This window comes from Cyprinodon tularosa, unplaced genomic scaffold, assembly GCF_016077235.1.
Source record: "Cyprinodon tularosa strain WSP-4 unplaced genomic scaffold, ASM1607723v1 ctg571, whole genome shotgun sequence".
NCBI classification, from domain to species: domain Eukaryota; kingdom Metazoa; phylum Chordata; class Actinopteri; order Cyprinodontiformes; family Cyprinodontidae; genus Cyprinodon; species Cyprinodon tularosa.
The window spans coordinates 661,087-682,144 of record NW_024039309.1 but is presented as its reverse complement, the minus strand read 5'-3'; the positions used below and the strand labels follow the sequence as shown (position 1 = coordinate 682,144).

Below are 21,058 nucleotides of genomic sequence, written 5' to 3'. Positions count from 1 at the left end.
AAAATCTGTTCCTTTTTAGTGCGTAGACGGAATGGGCTTCAGAAAATATAAAATTAAGCTTTCAAACTTAAGAATATCTTAGGAGCAACATTTCTTTTTTCGCTTCCAAACTTTATGTGAAGATTAATAAATTACTAAAGCAACCAGTAAGTTCTATACTTTCCCTTATGAAAAGGAATTATGATGAATAATCAGCAATAATGGAAGATGAACACCAAAAATAGTAGCAGTTAAAAGAAAGTTTATTACCATCAATAATAAGTTAATGTACAAAAATAGATTATATATATTATATATATATATTATATATATTAATAAAACAGGATAACATCTCTAGAGATTCACATCTTATTGTTTGTTTTCTATCACCTCACATTATATGTGCTTAAATGTCACCAACCAACCCAGAAAGTACAGTGGGTATGGAAAGTATTCACTCTTTGTTTTATTTTAGCCATTTGCTAAAATAAATAAAGTTAATTTTATTTTCATTAATGTTCACTCAGCAGCCCATCTCGATAGAAAAAAAACTGAAATGTAGAAATGTATTCAAATTTATTTAAAAAAGCAAAACTGAAATATCAAATGGTCATAATTAATCAGACCTTTTGCTGTGGCACTAGTATTTAACCCATATGCTGTCTATTTCTTCTGGTCCTCCTTGAGATGGTTCTGCTCCTTCATTGGAGTCCAACCGTGTTTAATTAAACGGATTGAACTTGATTAGCAAAGTCAGAGCAAATGAGAATCATGAGGTCGAAGGAACTGCCCAAGGAGCTCAGAGGCACAGATCTGGTCAAGGTTACAAAAGAATTTCTGCAGCACTAAAGGTTCCTAAAGGCTGGTTTATACTCAGAAACCAGGTCGTCTGCGTCTGTCGCAGTGAACGCAGATATGTCCCGCCTCTTCCGCAGACACTCTGCTGTACCTCACCTATATTGTAGGTCATCACAGACAGTGCCGCAGACAGGAGGCCTCTAATTGGTCAATTCTACATCTGCTCTACATTATGCATATTTCCTGTTTGGTACCTTACCGGCTTGTTTTGTTTGTATGACCGCCATTGTGGAAAACGACTCGTGAAGATTGACCAGCTAGAAGAGTGAGGTGCGCTAGAACACTGGGATCATTATTCCACCTGGATCTCCGCTCTTTTTGGCCCTCATGTCCCTCCGTTCTCACACAAACTTGCCCCCACCTCCTCACCGCCTCGGCCGTATCTAGACCCACAGCTAGTTTGTGATTGTCCCTCTTGTGTTGTGGCGTGGAATAACATCAAAATTGGGCATAAATCCAAATATCTGCGACAAGCTCACTGCGACACACTGCTGCGAGAGGGTAACCAGCCCTAAAGAGCCCAGTGGCCTCTATAATTCTTAAATGGAAGAAATTTTGGACGACGAGAGCTCTACCTAGACCTGGCCGTCCAGTCAAACTGAGCAATTCTGGGAGAAGAGCCTTGGTGAGAGAGGTAAAGAAGAACCAGAAGACCCCTGTGACTGAGCTCCAGAGACGCAGTAGGGAGATTGAAGAAAGTTTCACAAAGTTAACTACCACTGCAGTCCTCCACCAGTCGGGGCTTTATGGCAGTGTGGCCCAATGGGAGCCTCTCCTCAGTGCAAGAAATATGAAATCCAGCATAGAGTTTGCCAAAAAAAACATGAAGGAATCCCAGACTATGAGAAAGAAAATTCTCTGGTCTGATGAAACCAAGATTGAACTTTTGGCATTAATTTTAAAAGGTATGTGTGGAGAAAACCAGGCACTGCTCATCACCTGCCCCATACAATCCCAACAGTTTGACATGGCAGTGGCAGCATCATGCTATGGGGGCATTTTTTCAGCTTAAGGGACAGGAGGACTGTATCAAAAAGTAGAGAGATATGCTGGAAGAAAAGGTCTTCCAGAGAACTCAGGACCTCAGACTGGGCCAAAGGTTCACCTTCCAACAAAATAATAACCCTAAGCACACGGCTAAAATCACAAAGGAGTGGTTTGGGAACAACTCTGTGACCATTCTTGACTGGCCCAGCCAGAGCCCTGACCTAAACCCAATCGAGCATCTGTGGAGAGACCTAAAAATGGCCGTCCACCAACGTTCACCATCCAACCTGTCATGACTGGAGAGGATCTGCAAGGAAGAATGGCAGAGGATCCCCAAATCCCAGTGTGAAAAACTTACATCATCATAATACATTTGCAAAAATTTCTTCATTTTTGTTTCTTTCTCTCAAGATGGTGCTGAATGTAAACTAATAGGGAATAAAATGAACTTCATTGATTTTAGCAAAGGGTTGCATTGAAACAAAGAGTGAACAATTTAAAGGGGTCTGAATACTTTCCATACCCACTGTTTGCTGTAAACTGCAAGCATGTCTGTCCACGTTATTGAATACAACGCTGACTTTAAAAAAGAAAAAAAAACGTGATTTTAAGAGCATTCAGATCCATTTTCTAATGGATTTTAGGACCCGGGCAAAATTATTTTGTCAGACTATGACTATTTTCTTACACAAATGAGTCAAAAAGCTGTGACTTGTGTTGTGGAATAAACACAATGCAAATATGCTCAGTTGGGTCAAATAAACCATGAAGAAGACAGTGATTCATACCTGTATGAAAGTTAGAGTTGCTTTCTGCAGAAGGCACTCGGCATAGCAGAGCTCTGCATGCATTTCCTCTGAAAGCACAAAGATAGTCGATGTATCATGTTGCACTTCTCTTGTGAGTTCTACCACCCAGCTAAAACCAGTAAGGTCTACATACCTTCCTGCAAGTTGGACTGTTTGCTGATCAGACTGGATAGAGAACCGACCATCGAGTTTCTCTTCCTGAATCTGTAAATACAGTTTATTGAGATTTTAATCTTTGATTCAGTCTGAGGACCTCTGGGGGATTTATTCAAGCTGGAAGCTAGTTGTCAGAGAAGAAAAGAACACTAAAACACTATAGTAAAAGGTACACTTTGATCGAAAGATTATCCGAAAAAGTTTCAGTAAATCAATAGTGACGCAAAGAACTGAGGTTCATCAATACAGCAAAGTTGTCATCTACTTCTGAAACAATACCCGATCAATAATCTATTTACCTTAATTGGTTTCCAATTCAGATGAACTGATTATCTATGCACCCATAAAACAGAAGAATCATGGCATTAAACTCTCACCTGTGACATGTCTGCAACGCCTGCTTGATGGTTTCCATGGCAGTCTGGATGTCCTTTTGCTCAAAAGTCATGGTGGCCTGCATCACCAGGATGCTGCTGTAACCGAGGGCGTGGTACATACTGTGCTTCCACCTGCACACAGCTCAGTTCAGTTACAAACGCGTCGTAACCAGTTAAAACCATAAAGAACTGGCTTGGAAAACTTTTAGCCAAAACCGGCAGAAAGGGTCGAGAAAGAAAGGACACGAGGAAGGAGAGAATGAAGACGAGGAATGAGAGAGGAAAGGACAAAAGGAAACAAGGAAGGAGGAGACATGGGAAGAGGGGTGAAGGATAGAAGTTAAAGAGGTAGGACGGATCGGGGAAGAAAAATGTTAAGATAGGCAGGAAGGAAAGAAAGAAAAGGAATTTCAGAAAGGGAGGAGAGAAAATAAGATACGGCAAAGGGGATGAGGATGGAGACTGAGGTACGATGTAAGGTAGAGATAACACAGGGGTGAAGAGATGGTGAAAAAGGAAACACAAAGGAAAGAAAAAAAAGGACAGGTGCAACAAACACTAAAGGAAAAGAACATGAACTCAAAGCCCAGAATAAAGAAAGAAGGAAAAGATGAAATTACATAAGACAGTTGGCACATTGATGGAGGGTGTGGAAGCATATTGTTTCTTGGCCTATTTGTGAGATAAAATATTCTGAGTGTGCCTTTTATCTGCCTTAATAGGTGTGATTGTTTAGAAGACTTGTACCAGTCTGTATGCTGGAGTTAAGTTATGTAGGGAGTTCAGAGTGGGAATGACAGAAAGCAGCTGCCTCCCTACTCTAAACAAGGGTGAAGGGAGGGTCATGAGAGATAAGAATAAGTTCACAAAGCCTCCTTCATGTTGAGAACAGGGAGACCTGTTCAAAAATGTATCTGGCTAAAATGTATGACCTTGATGAATTGGGTTTTTAATTGGGAATAACCAAATTTTCAAGTGTCAGTAAGTTCTTTATGTAGGGGCTGGGATAGTTCCAAGAGAGAGTATGTTTATTGCGAGTTGCTGTACAAATGTATGTACTGAGCTTTGCCCAGTCAGAGCTCTATTCCTCCAGCTGGGGATGTTACATAAATTTGAACCTTCTCTTGCAAGAGTCTCAGCTTCCTTCTCAACTCCACAAGGGTGAAAACATGAAAATAGGGTGCAAAAGGACAAGAAAGGAAGAAACACAAATGACTCAATTAATGAGGGAAATAAGGAAACAATGAAGGCAGTAAATAGAAGAGAAACAGCAAATTTAAACAGTGGGGTATAGGAAATATTAAACGTCATCATATTAAATTATCTCTCCAATATGAAGAGATTAAAATAATGAAAGATAACTTGTTTTTAGCCAAAATAAATGAAATGTACATTTGAAAACTGCTCTGAATATTCTCTAGAAACCCTCAACATCAAGAAATGTTTGATGATCAGAAACATTCAAAGGAGACAAAATAAAATAAGATTAAAAAAAACATGGAGGATAACAGTGCTTACCATGGCTTAAGCAGGTCAAGTGCCTGAGAGAATTTGTTGTTAAGGACCAAGTTTAGGGCACACTGAGTCTCTTGGATGGCAGTCTGCAGGTCCATCTGACAGGTCCTGAACACACAAAGACAAATCAATCAGAGAGCATGAGAAGAGTCAGTTAAGCTACGTTCACACTGCAGGCCTTAATGCTCAATTCCGATTTTTTTGTGAAATCGGATTTTTTTTGCGTGTCCGTTCACACTTCCAAGTATATGCGACTTGTATGTGATCTACTGTGTGAACTGAATGCGTCCAACCGAAGTGTCCCGCATGCGCACTCGAGGACGCGATGACGTCACACGTAGCAAGCGTCCTCAGTGTTTGCGGAAGTAAACATGACTCGTAATACCGCAGCGTATATTGCGTTCTTTAAGTTCTTCTCCAACAGGAGCAGGCACATTACGAACGAAATCTTTTTAAGAAGATCAAAAAGAAAGACCCTCCCCCGGTTCCGGTAAGACCCTTCGAGTTTGGTCTGAATCGAGCTTTCTAAATATGAATTAAGTCAGCAACCTCACTTTCTCTCCATTGACTGCTCTCTGTGTTATCTTCCGCCATGGTTGTTAGTTTTTCCCGCCTCCGCTTAGTAGGACGCAGATTAGTAACGTTTAGTAATATTTGTCAAGTATCAATGACGTGTAGGTCGGATGAATGCGACCTGGCCGTACAGACACAGGTCGCATTTGAAAAGATCAGATACGTATCGGATTCAGGAGCACATATCCAAGTGGCCTGGGTCGCATTTGAAAAAATCCGATCTGTGTCGTTCAGACTGTCATAAAAAGATCAGATACAGGTCACATATGGGCAAAAAAATCGGAATTGGGTCACTTCAGGCTGCGGTGTGAACGTAGCCTTAGTGAGAGAGAAACTCGGGACATGGTTTTATAGGGCTGGACATTTACTGCATCGTTTGACATCGTTCATGACCAGTGCTGCACCAATACCGATACCAGTATCGGGCGGGGCCCCGATCCAGCACTAAAATGGTGGTATCGGTATCAGCGAGTACCAACAAAGAAGGCACTGATACCATTCTGAGAGCAAAAAGTTTCTTCAACTATTGTCACCCATTCCAGGTAGGCAATAAAAAGTTCTACTGGATTCACTTTGTATTAGTCTTTTTCCTGCTTCACAAAGGAAGGCAGCAGCTTGACAAAGCCATGATGGCAATTATTTTACATCCAAGTAGTATGCAGTTCTTCATATATACACACACATCAATTTCAAACAGATGGTATCGGTATCGGCCGATACTGCACAGCCAGATATCAGGTATCTGGGCCAAAAAGTTATGATCCCAATTTAGATTTATCACCTAAACCAGGGGTGGGCAATTCCAGTTGCTGGGGGGCGGTATCCTGCAACTTTTAGATCCATCCTTGGTCCAACACACCTGAATGGCTGAGTTACCTCCACAGTATGCAGTCGGTTCCTGCAGAGTCCTCCCAATTATCTGAGTACTTGATTCAGGTGTGTTGAACCCAAGGCACATCTAAAAGTTGCAGGATACCGGCCCCTAGGAACTGGAATTGCCCACCCCTGACCTAAACAATACATTAAAATTAGCGATGACAAAAAAAATGTTTAAAAAATTGGTGAAATTAGAATTTTATTCTCCACATTCGAGCATCAAAAAATTCAAATATGATTAAATGTGGTTACAATGTAAAAAAACAAAAAAACATTTTTTTCTTATGTAACTAAAGAATTTATGTTAAATTTGTGTATTACTTTAAGAGTAGTGAAAGACTTCAAAGGATTAAGGAACCGTGTATTTATGGTCAATTTTATGGTTGTCAGGACAATATCACAACATATTGTGATAAAACTATAAGGCCATACTCCTCAGCCTTATTGTTTTTGAATAGAAGAATCGAAATGACCAAAACTAACTGCTGCTAGAAGGAAGGATGTGCGATAATGCTCATTAGTGCACCTAAGATGCAGCAGTCACTGAAAGAGGTCTCTGATTCTGGAACAGGCTAATGCCTGAGGTGGGGGATGTTTTATAAGTCTGTGCAAAATACAGATGTGTCCTGCACACAATTATTTTCACAATTTACCAACTGTGGGAAACATTGTGATGTTATAAGTTCCCTGTTTTGCTTTTTGCAATTGTGACTTAGACTGCAGTATGAATGCACCTACATTTAATTTTAAATTATAGGCTTAAATACAAAAAAGTATGAAAATGTAGCTTTCTAAATGAGGCTGCAGGATAAATACTAACAACATATGAAAAGCAATAAATAACAAATACTGGCCAGCTAACACTGAAAGTGATAAAAAAGATGCATTTAAAAAAGAAACAGGAGGCTGACGAGAAATGCAAACAACAAAACATTTACCAACTAATTCCCACAATACTTTGCTAGCATGCATGTACTTACGAAGGTATCCGATCGAAAGCATCCTCAAAACAGTCCTGAAACAGAGAGACAGAGAGGGGTGAACCAGTTGCCCTTCTTCACTGTGTGTGTGTAGTTTCAAGCCATGCCAGGGGATGTGGGGGCATAGATTGCATCTATGACTGAAGGCTAAATTTGACTTTTGAAAATCCAATACCAAAATGTCCAGAAGATGGCAAAAGTGCATCTTATATAAGCATGTGCCCACACCCTGCAGTTCTGTTCTCTCTATCGTACTTAGGGATGGGAATCGAAAACCGGTTCCTGTTCAGAACCGGTTCCGTATTTTCCGATTCCCATGGCATCGTTTGGCAGCTCGCTGAACGATTCTTTTTTCGATTCCCGCAGCACCAGAGCCTAGAACGCCGGCTCTGGGGAGCACGACTTACGTCACGTTTTTTACGTAAGTTACCTCAGTTACGCAAGTTACGCAAGTTACGCAAGTTGGAAGAACTATTCGAGGAGGATGACAACGAGCTGCGGTCACTTTGTGAATCAAAGCCCCGTCTTTCCTTAGCCCAGAGGGTAGATCAGGAAATCCAGCTCTATAAAAGCTTGCCCTCCATCCCCTGCAGGGATAGCGCCACACTGTGGTGGAGGAACAAGCAAGATACGCTGCTCTTGCTATCTGGACTGGCTGAAAACTACCTCTGTGTGCAGGCTTCCTCCACCCCATCTGAGAGGGTGTTCTCCACGGCTGGAGACGCCTTAAGCGCTGAAAAATCCCATATCCTTCCAGAAAAAGCAGATATGCTCATCTTTCTGCAAAATAACTGTTAATTTTCCCTACTACTGTTTTATAATTAGTATTTTTGTTATTTAAAATAGGTTATTATCCCATCATTTGATATTAGACATTGTTGGTTATTAAGTTTGTTCTTGTATATTTATTTTTCATTTAAACACAGATGTTACTCCAGTTTCACATTTCCTGTGGACATCTTGATCTTGTTGATTTTTTAAGATTGTGCAATAGTTAAGTAAACAAAGTTGATGCTGATAATCAAACTGTTTGTTCTCCTTTTTCCCCCAAATTGGAATCGAAACAAGAATCGATAAAGAATCTAATCGTTTCATAGAATCAAAAAGGGAATCGGAATCGTGAAAATCTTTTCAATTCCCAACCCTAATCGTACTTCTATCCAAACACAGTTTCATTTACTTATTTTTTGACTTTTCACACATTTCTCCGGGGCAAGGTGACTTTCCATGTAGAACTTCAGCACTGTACCACAATCTATCTGGCGACTTGAGCAAGAAACGAGAGGAGGAGAAACAGGCTTTCCTAACACCCGCCCCCTTCTTCTTCTAATTGGCTAATACTGCTAGGAATAATTTGATCCCTTGAGGGTGTTCTGTCAGATGAGCATACCCTGTCAGAACAGCTTACCAATAGTCAATACCCGTTTATCCCTTTAGTTTATCCGTTTAGTTTTGTGGGAAAAATAGACTTTAAACTACCTAAATGGGTGTGTTCCCTTTTAGTCATGTACAAAAACCTTATTAATTAATTTTTGGTGTTTTTTTAAAGAGCATGGCCATCTGATCTGTTTTATGTACATGACTAAAGGGATACACACACATCAAGGTAGTTTAAGGTCTATTTTTTGTACAAAACTAAAGGGATGAACGCAAATCGGATGTTTTACGCATGTGTATTGACTATGGGTATGCTGGTCTGATGAGGTATGATGATCTGACAGAACGCCGGCTTCTTTGAAGTAGGAGCTCGCAAACAAAGTCCTCAAAGTTAACTGGAGTCCCACATTTCACTATTCTCCACTATTAGGGTTTTACTTCTGGTGAAGAAGCTCTTTCTGCAAAATAATTTTCTTTTTTGATATTTGATCTTTAATATTTACAGTCATTTTAAGATAACCAATATTAGATTTTTATTAAGCGTAGTAGTGGGCCTTACATAAGTAAATCGCACACAGCGTTTCTTCCGAGCCTCAGTTACAGGCTAATAATAGCTGACCAGTGGCATCTTATATAATCACATCCAGCTGCAGCCACAGTGAGCTTTATCCAGAATATCATTGCCTGCAGGCTGCAGCTATCGAGCCTCTGAAGGTCCGGACCTCAGCTGAGCTGCACAAGCGGGCTCAGATTTCGGCCGTGCAGCGAAGGACAAAAAGGAAATCTAAAACTGCACACTGTGTATAAACAGGGTGCATCAGATCAAACTGTGGTGGGATTTTGAAATGATGTAAGCAGCTAAAACAGTAACGTTATGACTGCTCAAAACAGGAGTTTGGACAACCAAGTTCAAAGGTCTGCTTCATAAAATGTAGAATATCAGCCACTGTATGGGTAAAATATATCAAATCAATTACTCAAGGTTTTTTGAGGAACCAAAAGAAGAAAAGAGCTAAAATGATGATAATCTATATAAGAGCAATGATTAACATCTAGAACACTGGCCAAAAATGAAAAAAAAAATGTAATCAAGCAAAAACCAAAAAGACTTTTCTAAATAAAATAGGAATTTCTTTCACATTAATTTATATCACTTGGAGAAGCAGAATGGCCACTGATTAAGACAAAAGTACACAAACTGTTCACAACCTCAAAAATATTTTAAATGCGGTACATAAATAATATCACAAAAAAAAATGTAAATAAATACACCAAATACTTTTTGTTTCGTGGGAAAAATGCATGTTTTAGGAGCAAAGAGAATCAAACACAATATCAACCAGTTAACCAGTAAAACAGATCTAAAATAAACACTTCCTGGAAAATTTATGCAAATTCAGAGTTTGAATCCAAACAGAAAAGGTCAACTTCTTATTTAAGAGACACAACACTTTCCCTCGCTGGAAATCAGACCCTCTGTCTGGTGGTGTGTCACTGTTAGTGGCATTCTTCATACAAAGATTGTACGCCCTGCTGAGTGGCTCTAAATACGACCACAGCCCAAATGGCCTACAACGGGAGTAGCAGACCTAACGAGGTGGAGGAAGGGAAGGATATAGCTGGTACTCATTTAGGGAAGCCATATTTAAATGTTAAATAATTCTGGCTTAAACATGTATATAAATGTACTCTTTATCAGACCATATTGTCCCAAAAGTTAGAAAATTTCTATTTTTAAAACAATCCTGTCTTAAAATCTGTGTTTTTTTTTTTTTTTTTTCATTATCTTATGCAGGACAGTTAATTATACGTCAGTCCGAACACCTACATTCGTCCAATCATGTATCAACGCTCATCTTTCAATCCAATTTTTTCGGTCAAAGCACTTTGATTCATATGTCGCAATGGTTAAAATAAGAAATAAGAATCATTTCCTTTCCCATTGAGTTGCGTCCCAGTGTTCACGGGGATGGACGTCTGTGTCTTCGGCAGGCGTAGAGCTAACAGAACTGGCAGCGTTGCGAGGCAAGGGCTCAAACATGTACGGCTGGAAGCCTTCTACACCAAACCAAGCTTCTGCCGCCCTGGTGTCCTCTTCCACAACATCTTCGTCCCCGCTTTCCTCCTCTAAATAAAAAATGGATGACGGAGGAGACTCATCTACGACCCCCGACACAAAACTCCTCTTGCGTGTTTCTGCTGTCCATAGCGTTCCTTGACAGTGTTGTTGCTAAGTAACCAATTTAGTGCTACTTGTTCTAAATGGAATTCCCCATTGGGAACCTACTAGCCCTATGGCTAAGTTCACGCTGCAGGCCTTGATGCTCAATTCCGATTTTTTGGGGAAATCCGATTTTTTTGCGTTGACGTTCATAATTCCAAAAAAATGCGACTTGTATGTGATGTCCTGTGGGAACTGCAGTCATACAACGCAAGTGTCCCGCATGCACAGTAGAGGACATAATGACGTCACAGGCCAGCATGCTTTTTTTTTCCAGAAGTAAAAATGACTGGTAGTGCCGGCACGCATCTAGCGGTCTTTTCCAAACATAAAAACACAATCTTTTCAATATTTTTAAGCATAAATAATGCTCTCTACATCATCATCTGCCATTGTTGTTTTTCTTGCCGCTTCTACGTAGCAAGACGCAGAATAGTAACGTCTGTCGGGTATTAATGACGTTCAGGGCGGATTCATGGCCGTTTGGACACAGGTCGGATTTGAAAAGATCAGATTCGTATCAGATTCAGGACCACATAGCCAAGTGGCCTGGGTCGCATTGGAAAAAAATCGGATCTGTGTTGTTCAGACTGCCATGAAAAGATCAGATCCAGGTCGCATATGGGCAAAAAAAATCGGATTTGGGTCACTTCAGGCTGCAGTGTGAACATAGCCTAAGTTGCTAACTGGTTAGCAAGATGTTTCAGACAAACTGGCCACAACCAAACTTGCTTGCGAATCTTCCACCACACAATCCCGCCCCCTTAAAAAATGACCAATCACATCCACTTTATTCACTCGTGTAAAGTTGGGCACCACTTGGGAGAATTCGGAAATGCAACGGTTGGAAAAGCTTCTTTCCTACGACTTTAAGTTACTATAATCCTAGGAAAATGTGTGAGTAGCGATTGATTATGTTAATTGCTTAATTTATCCAAATGAATCTAACAAGATACTTTGTCAAAATAAACGTATTCCTAAACGAAAAATCTGGATCTATATATCTATATATAGATATATACAGAGATGGCAAAAGTACTCACTTTCCGTACTTGAGTAAAAGTACAGATACTTGTGTTAAAAAATACTCTGGTAAAAGTGGAAGTACTGATTAAACTTCTTTACTCAGGTAAAAGTAACAAAGTACAGGCTTGTAAATTTACTTAAAGTATAAAAGTAAAAGTAGAAACCACTTTTTTCACGCCGTTGCCTACATTTTAAATGGATGTCTGCCAATAGGACTAGATCTCCGTTGTGTTCATTTTCAATCATCTCGTCGTCCATGCTACTATGCTAACGCCACCGCCACCAAGCTGCAATGATTTGCCGCGAATGAATACCGCCGAATCTGTCGATTCATCTTGTAGTGGTGCGTCAAATGCAACGTAGATTCCCATCCAATTAGATTGAATTTGGTATTGATGACGTGAAAAATAATAACGGTAACTCCATTGAAATGATTCAAAACTAAAGTAACGAGCCAATTTTTTAAAACGTAAGGAGTAGAAAGTACAGATATTTGTGTAAAAATGTAAGGAGTAGAAGTAAAAAGTCACCATAAAAATAAGTAGTAAAGTAAAGTAAAAATATCAGAAAAATCTACTTGAGTACAGTAACGAAGTATTTGTACTTCGTTACTTCCCATCTCTGGATATATATAAAAAAAACTCACTGAAATAGAACTTGTTCTGCATTTATTATTGCTGAAAGCAAATGTCTCGTGAGGGCCGAACTTTGGACACCACGCCTTCTATACCTAGACAGCTGGGTGATTAGTTGGATCACCGGAGAACTTCACACATACTACAGAACTGTAAACATAGACGGCTGATTAAAGGTTAACCTGGACTTGAGGAAGGAAATAGATTTAAATAGATTTAAATCTAACCTCCAATTAAGTTTTACCTAAAGCATACCTCAGTAAAGAAACCGCAACCATCATCACATCAGTATCAACATTAGCTTCAAAATAACTTCCATCCGTCTCAAATTAAAGTGACTAAAGTAAAAACTAACGTAAATATAAGCTATTAAATATTAACTAAGATGACAAAGAGGTAAAAAGCTTTCCATTTGAGTTTTATGAGCAGAGGATTGAAAAGCAGGCGCTATGCCTTTAGAGACGAGGAGATTTCAAAGTTAGTAAAGTTCTCCAGTAACAGCTGCACCTCTCATAAATTAGTCAATACCTTCCTGCTGTGTCCCATTACCGGCTGTATGTGCTATAAACCAGCTAATACCCATTAAGGGGGACCAGGAACAAAGGTTTGGCAAACCATAAAAAGATTAAAAGACTAGAAATTCTTTCCTAAAGGGCGGTAAACGTGGCACATCCTGAGGATACCCAGGTCTTCAGGGCCTTATACTTTCTAGTATCTGTTGTATTTTGTTAGTTGTCAGTTTTGTAATTAGTTGACAAAGGGTCAAAGGGCATTGCCCTCACAGCCAAGTAATGTTTTTTTATGCTTATGCTGAAATATTCAGCATTTCCCTGAGTGTTTATTTAGGATGTTTTTGGGAAGCATAAGAAGAGGCAATGAGAACCTTTATCCCAGCCTCCTACAAACAGAGTTTGTCTCGCATTCCTGCGAGTTTAACCCAAGTCAGCTGAATTCCTCTTAAACTCGATGAGCATGAATGAGGCCTACAGAGGCGCATTAGTGAGCTCCGATCAGGAGCTGAATTGGTGGAAACAGGAACTCCCAGCCTTTCACCTCAAATATCACAACCCATCAAGACGCAGAAAAACCCCACAAAGACATCGGGGAAAATGGGATCTCACCGCCGGAAGTCGAGGCCCCCGAACTGACCAGAGATTCCAGTTTTACTAAGTTGTTTTCAAATCCAATCTGTTGCTAAATCACCTTAAAATAACACGACAAACAACAAATTCTGATGTCAAGTTCCTGCCTTTCTAAAGGAGTCGATGCCATTTCTCTATGTAGCTTCAAGGCTTTTACGGAGTTCTTAATCACAACTAGAATGTCTATTTCTATTTAATATTGTGACACTAAAGGCAAACTTTTATTTGTATTTATTATTTTGGTAATACTAATAACAGCTTATTGTTAATTATATTATTTAATGAATATTGCTGTGTCATTGTCAAACCCTGTTTGTCATGGCAACTGCAATTTTTGCATTGATCCAGGAGACTTTGTCTGTTTTGGAGGCTCAAAGTTTTGGAGCTGCTGTCTTTAAACACATGGAAGCTTTTCCTCCTTTTCTTAAGGACGAAGACAAAAAAAAGGCCCTCCAGAGGATAATAATACAGTAGAGACCTTATAGAGGAAAGAGTGTGGAGTAAATTCAATTGTTTTTAATAAAGAAAAATTCCCCTCTCCCTTGGTGGGGAGGTCACATTTCCTGGGTTGGCCCCGTCTGGGCGCCTTTGCTTTGGGGGCCCCTTTGGGCATCTGGGGCTTTGGGTGTCTCGGTGCTCTGGAGGGGCGGGTCTTTGGCTCTTCACAACCACTATTGAGCATTTTTCTTTTGGATAAACTTCACATGCTCAAGTGCGCTCTCACAAACAACTACAGGTGCTTGGTTCCAGGTACTCAGAGATTCACTTCCATACAGAAAGCCCACATTCTTATGTCAGATTAAATAATACTACTTATACTTCAGCGATAGTATCAAGGTGCTACTTCATTGTATCTCTTATACTATATCCGTTGTTTGTCCTGTTCGTTTTACGTCGCTTTGCAGGTGATAAAGCAGCTGAAAATGTTTTATCATTCTCTCCCTTTTATCTCCTCTTTCTTTCATCTTTTCTCCTTTTTCCTGTTCTACTTACATTGCAGTGTCCATATAATCTGTAAAACTCCCTGCATGCATTGTAATAAAGCAATATACATGAATAAATGATGGGGAACACTATGGCGATAGCCGTACTGCTCCACTTGTAAAAAGCAAAATCTGTCCAGCTCAGTTTTTGGCATCAAGACAACTATTATTATGATCCCATTTCCAGACAAGACAGTAGAAAAAAACCTACATACATAAACATTTACATAAACTAAATAAAGGCTAAATTATTAAATTACCTTCCCACCATGTGTAGTGATCCTGTTTTATATGATTTTTAAAATCAAATGACTCCTGCTTCACAATAAGAGGGGAAAATAATCAAGAGAATCAGTGATAAAAAAAAAAAAAACTTCTGACATAAATTGGCCTAAACTGGCAAAGAAAAGCAGAACATAAAGTTCATAATAATTTAGAGAACTTTTTATCTTTTTTCTTTCAGGATTTTTTTCTTTAAATTCAGTTTGAATCATTTACTTTATTTATATTTACAGCAACCCTTCATGAATAGCTGTCGGGTTTTAGGTTCTAACTGTTTTTAAAGCATAATTTTCCCTCCATATTACTAATACAGCTTTCGTAGAATTTTAAACAGTTAGAAACTCATTCCTACTTTTTCTGCTCTTTTAAATCTCTGCCTTATTCGTAAAGATAACAGCAAACACCTTCTTTAATCTTTAACACTGGCTTTGTTTCCCCACCAGTGTTTTTGCCCCTTAAACTTGATAGATTATCCTTTACTTCCTAGACCTGTAAGAAAACATCTCCTTGTTTATTACAAACAAAATAAAAAACACGTTTCAACAGAGCGGTTTAAAGATTTCCTCCGGAACATGCAAGCACTTTGAGCACTGGCACACACCCAGTTTAAACAGCATAAACCAGGTCGGATCATGTGGGTAAACAACAAGATTTATTGATCAAATGAGTTAAACGTTAAACCTTTTCCAGTTTGAAATGGGTTGGACTCTGCAGGACCGTCGCTGGGCTTAAACAGAAAACAATAGGAGTCAGTCTGAATGTTGTTCTGTGTGCGGCAGGCAGACGGTCACTGAAATCAGAGCTGCTATTTGCATAACTGCACACACACACGCAGAGAAAGGGACACTATTACGTCACTGAAAGCTGATTACATGCTGCAGATGGATAAGCATCATAATCAGCTGATTGCTAACTACTCACCTGAGCTGGATTTTTTATTTCAGCGGCTCCTAGTGGAAAAAAAATTGACTGAGACCAGAAGCCAAAAAAAACTAAACCGTAAGGACGAAATGATAAAACGCTACCCTGATCATTTAAAGGGTCATATAATGAGTCTATAGGGTATTTGGTGCTAGTGCTTAAGGTCTCTGAATAAGGTGTGTAACATTGGTTGGGCTGCAAATAGCATATCTGCTGTTCTATGAGCCCTAATGCAAGCCTGGTTAAAAGCCCTAGAATGAAACGACAGGTTTTCTTCCTTTTATGGTATGATCAAGAATATTTAGATGAGCTGCACGCTGATTGGTTGGTTTACAACCAGCAATCGGCCGTACATTGTGCGCCCTTTACTAAAAAAAAATGAAAAAAATGGTACGCAATGTTTTTCCCCAAGCAGCAGGTGCTGCAGTTGGAGAAATTGAACTTTTGCTGCGTATATTAACTGCGACATATGAATCAAGATGCTATGACCAAAAAAATTGATTGACAGATGACCGTTGATATATGATTGGTTGAATTTAGTTGTACAAGCTGACGTATAACTAACTGGCCTGCATAAGATAACAGGAAAATTAAAAAAAATTATTTTAAGACAGGATTTGTTTTTTTTAAATAGAATTTTTTTTAAACTTTTGGGACATCTCATAAAAAGTTCATTTATATAATGAGATAAAGCAACACAGAACCAACTATGGATGAAAAATGACTAAAGTCATGCTGATAGGTGAAATGTAATGCTTCTAAACGCCACTTTAGTCTCCAAGGCCTTAACGATATCTCATTGTCCTGGAAAAAATTATTATTTTTTTAAAGATAAATGAAAATTTTACTATTTAACAACATAGATATATCATTAAATAACCATAAAAAAGGGCTGGAAGTTTTTTTAAAGTGCTGTGAAAATGCCTCTGATATAAAATCACAGAGATAAGTCTGTACATCAGGGTTGTCCAACTCCAGCCCTTAAGGCCCGGTTGCCTGAAGCCTTTTTACGTATCCCCGGTCCGACAAACCTGAAACAAATCACAGCATCACCAGACACATCTCAAGGTTCCAGAACAAAGACCCGAGCTGGACACCTTTGCTGCGAATTCTCCACCGATAGGCCGATGCGTCGGCCCGCCAATATTTTTGTAGGTTTTTTTGTTTTGATATTGATCTATACGAGCACGCATTCCCCGATTCATCAGAGCATTGAGCAGCAAGGCCTTCACATAAATCCGATGCTAACCCCTCCATTTTCTGGGCATAGTTAACATTTCGTTTGATTATTAATCATTTTCAATTTTTAATTTAGACGGGCACTCTGTGCAATGCCCTGGCCACCACACTCACCAGTGTAAATTTTACTAGCATCAGTTTAGCATTTCATCTCATTCTGCACAGCCAGCGACGTAGCATTAAAAATCACACAGTGAACCAGGATGAGTAGGCGTTTACTTCAGTCTTTATGATTTCTAAAGGCAGGTTTACCACAATAGTAGATTTAAACTCGAAATGAAGGCTTTTAGTTTCATTTTGCCCCCACAAGATTTTTAGTGGCCCCATCTGGCCCCCCCATGAAACATTTCTGGAGGCGCCTCTGGCGATCGTGTGTTTTGCACTGATGGTTCAAACCATATAACAATAAAGAGATGTGCATGTGACTGAGAATGAGAATGAAACAGAAGTAGGTCAGGAGGAAGTGGCGATGACTTGCTCTGACGTAGGGGAAGACAGTGAACCGGAGATTAAGAGACACTTTGCTGGTTTCTATTTCTTAAGACTTTTCTCACAAGTTCAAAGATAAATGTAACCGATTTAAATCTGCTTTCACTGAAAAGCTGCATTGGATACACAGAAAAGCCCTAAATGACTCACACCCCTGACATGTTCAGGTTAAGACCGATTTTTTAATTTGATAGGAAGTGATATGTTTAATTAGCTCAGTTTTGGCTAGATCTTTTAAAGTATCTGTGGAACACTGCTAAAGATTAGGGTGATGATGAGGAGGCCTTTCCAGTCATAACGATTCATTCCATATCACAAACTCTGAAAAAGCTACCCAGCAGTCATGACAAGCGATTCAAATAGAGATGTCTGTGCAGTTAGTTAAAATGAATTAATCTTTTATTTTTTATAGGCACCCATGTCTTTATTTGTTAAAAAAACTTTATTTGGTTTAAAGATATATTGGAGAATGTTCTTTTTTTGGGTGGATCATCAAAATAAGTTCTCCCAATCGTCAATCATTCTGGTGTTTACATTAGGCCGTCCTACGTGCTCGTCCCCATTTTCCCGGTGGCGAGTCTGACATAGTGGAAAAATTGCAAACCTTCTTTTGGAAAGTAAGCTGGTATGAGCGATGCCACTAGCAACTTTTAAACAGAGCGTGCACGAGGAGAAATTGCACGCGTTTAATAGTTGTTCCCTCTCGGGAGCGGGTAAAGGGTCGTGCGTGTGCATTTTTTTTTTTAAGTGAAGAGGGCGGGTCTTTTCAAAAATCTTCGAAAATCCTCCACTATACATTTAAGAGACACATTCAAAGAGGCATGATGGAGTTTCCTGATGATGCCGCCACCTCTGGCCTAAACACAACTGCAGCACTCTAATGCTTATTCTTGTATTCGCGCTCGTAATCCATTAAGTTTTCTTTTTGATTTTTTCCAACATTGTTGGTATCACAATTGGGCCGACTGTCGTTCGCTTCTGCTTATCCACAAAATCCATCTTCATTATAACGAATAGATTGTTTGCTAGGTCGGACCCAGGCTCAGGCTGGTAATCTGTGATACAGAGCATCAGCCCTGTGTAGAGTAATTTTTGGGGACGATATGAGTTAAGGAGGACCGGCCCTCGTACACTGAAAATACTCTCTGGCTGAAGCTCCTACCCGTGACAGTAAATAACTCAAGGAGCTCAAGAACTAATACAATGTTAACTGTTTAAACATTGCGTGTATTATATATAACCCTTTCTTTGTCATGCACATTCTTGTGACGGTTGGCATATGGTGTCATATTCTATTTCTTCAAACTGTAAAATCCTTGCATCAAACTAACTTATATTAAAACTAAAATGCTTTCTTTTAACCAAACTATGAGGTTCCTCTTATATTTGGCGAATTTAGGTTAGAATATTTTGCAAAAATATGCTGCGGTGCATAATGGGCTAACGTTTCCCGTCTTACGTGCGTGGTTTCCAGGTTGGGATGTTTTCCAATCTGGCGGTTTAGGATGGCCTTCTATGGGTAAAAAATTTTTTTCTTTAGATTTATGGAGTAAGAGATCAATAGATTTTGGTTCAAATTGTGCGATGTCGTATATCCAGGTGTTTATGAAAATTTCTTTGGGCTGGAAAACGTGAGCCAGTGACATGTGGCAAACCTGCTGATGTGGTGACGTTACACAGCAGTAGTCACTGTTCTATAATGCCAGAAAAATGTCATTATAGAAGTCTTGGAGATGGTTGAGGATAGATCGGTTAATCCACAATGTGTATTTGTATTGTATTTCAAATGTGAGACGCACTCGTTTGACTGTGCTTCTTTTTTTTATTTTGTTCGGGGGGCGGTCCATAAGTGGGCCAGTGTAGATAGAAAAATGCCACAACCAAAAATCGTTCCCAGTCTGAGCCTGGTCGGACCCATTTAATTTTTCAGTGTTAAATTCTGTTTAAAGTAACAGATTCTAATTAAAAACGTCTCAGGACCCTTACTGGTTGATGATTGTCTTTAGTCGGATCCTGCTGGTTTTTAATTGGTTACCCCTGATTTAGAGGAATCTGGCCCCTTTACCACTAGAGGGCACTGTGTCATTCATAAAGCCCCTTTAATCCAGATGTAATGTATTTCGTGAGAATTGTCTAAACCCTCTAGATCATCAATCATTATGTTAGAGATTTTTTGATAGTGTTTAAAAATAATAATAATAATAAATGTGGAATAGAAACAGTTTCATAAAGCAGCTCCACCAGTTTGAAGTATCTGTTTTAACAGAGGAGTCAACGTTAAGCAGCTTTGCTGATGACCTCATTATTTGCACAGAATACATTTAAAATTAAATAAGTATTTTAAAGCCAATGCGAAGCAGCAGCAGCAGCAGCTTAGGAGGATGAATGAAGGTTATAAGAACAGGATGTGACATCCGGGCTGAGGAAGCCTGAGAGCTGCAGGAATATTTAAAAAGCACAACATGATGTCAGGATGAAAGCAGGGGAGCCTCTCACCTCCTCCTCGGCGGCCGCCCCGTTGCCGACGTGGGCCATGTCTCCTGTCAGCTCCCTGAACTCCGCGGCTGCTGCTGCTGGTTGTTGCGCCTTTCAGGAGCGCGTCATGCCGCTCAGACAGCGCGCCGCCCCGCTGCGCGCACCCAGCCCGTCCTCCGGTTCGGCTTTAGGTCCGCTGATCACCAACCTCGGTTCGGTTCTTCCTTGTGTTTGCTCGGACTCGGAGGTTCGGGATCTGCTCTCTTCCGTGAAGTGGAAGGCGAACACGCCTCCCACGCCTGGTTTCACTCCGCCCACAGAGAGAGAGGAACCTGCAGAACCAAACTGAATCCAGGTCCATTGCTCACATTAAAACGGCATTAATGCACCGGCTCCCCTAATGCAACAATCATAACATCTCTTGTTTCAAATCATATTTTATGGCAGCTTCCAAAAACATCGCATTAAATGGATTGAGCAGTTTCTTTTTTCTTTAATTACATAGAAAAACTCCTAGATGACTGCAGAGACAAACTCTACCATGTTAAAGATGAAAACTCCTTCTTAGTCCTTCTTAATTGTAATATATTGTCATAGTTTTTTTTTAATCACTTTTTGCTTAATATACCGACTTTATAATCATAAAGTAAGATATTCTACATGACGTTCACACTGCTGCCATCTTCTGGTGGAGAGGAGAACTGCATGACCCACAGCCAATTTCATTAGATTAGATTCAACTTTACTGTCATTGCACAGGTACAGGTGCAAGGCAACGAAATGCAGTTTAGGTCTAACCAGAAGTGCAATAGCAGCAAGTGCAGGATAAATAATGGTTCTTTAAATACAGGACATGGGTTTTACTGAATGAGTATAGAGATGAATACCATTATAAACAGAATCTTACTAATAGATTAATATAATATATAGATAACTAGTGTTATTAACTAAATTTACAACTGGATATGTACCGAATATAATATACAGGTGGATATTACCATAAAAAGGGTTTTTACAGTTATATACCATAGCATATATACAGATGGGTTTCACTATAAAATCAAAAAACAAAGTTTGGACAGAAGCTATCTAAATGAAAGTGCAGTGGTAGGTAATTGCATATTACAGTTAAAGTACATTATTGCAGATTTAAATGTA

At 39.5% G+C, this 21,058-nt stretch overlaps 1 protein-coding gene across 1 annotated transcript in view; it reads right to left on the bottom strand.

Moving 5' to 3' along the window:
* LOC119797142 (tetratricopeptide repeat protein 39B) overlaps window positions 1–20,201 on the bottom strand; it is a 30,701-nt gene extending 10,500 nt beyond the window's left edge. Inside the window, exons 1-6 of the mRNA XM_038306095.1 lie at window positions 19,922–20,201; window positions 7,111–7,145; window positions 4,685–4,789; window positions 3,167–3,298; window positions 2,767–2,837; window positions 2,613–2,680 (exon numbers count right to left, since the gene is read on the bottom strand). Coding sequence (XP_038162023.1) covers window positions 2,613–2,680; window positions 2,767–2,837; window positions 3,167–3,298; window positions 4,685–4,789; window positions 7,111–7,145; window positions 19,922–19,960 — 450 coding nt within the window. The 5' untranslated portion in view covers window positions 19,961–20,201. The remainder of the gene's footprint in view (window positions 1–2,612; window positions 2,681–2,766; window positions 2,838–3,166; window positions 3,299–4,684; window positions 4,790–7,110; window positions 7,146–19,921) is intronic.
* Between the last annotated feature and the right edge of the window lie 857 nt (window positions 20,202–21,058).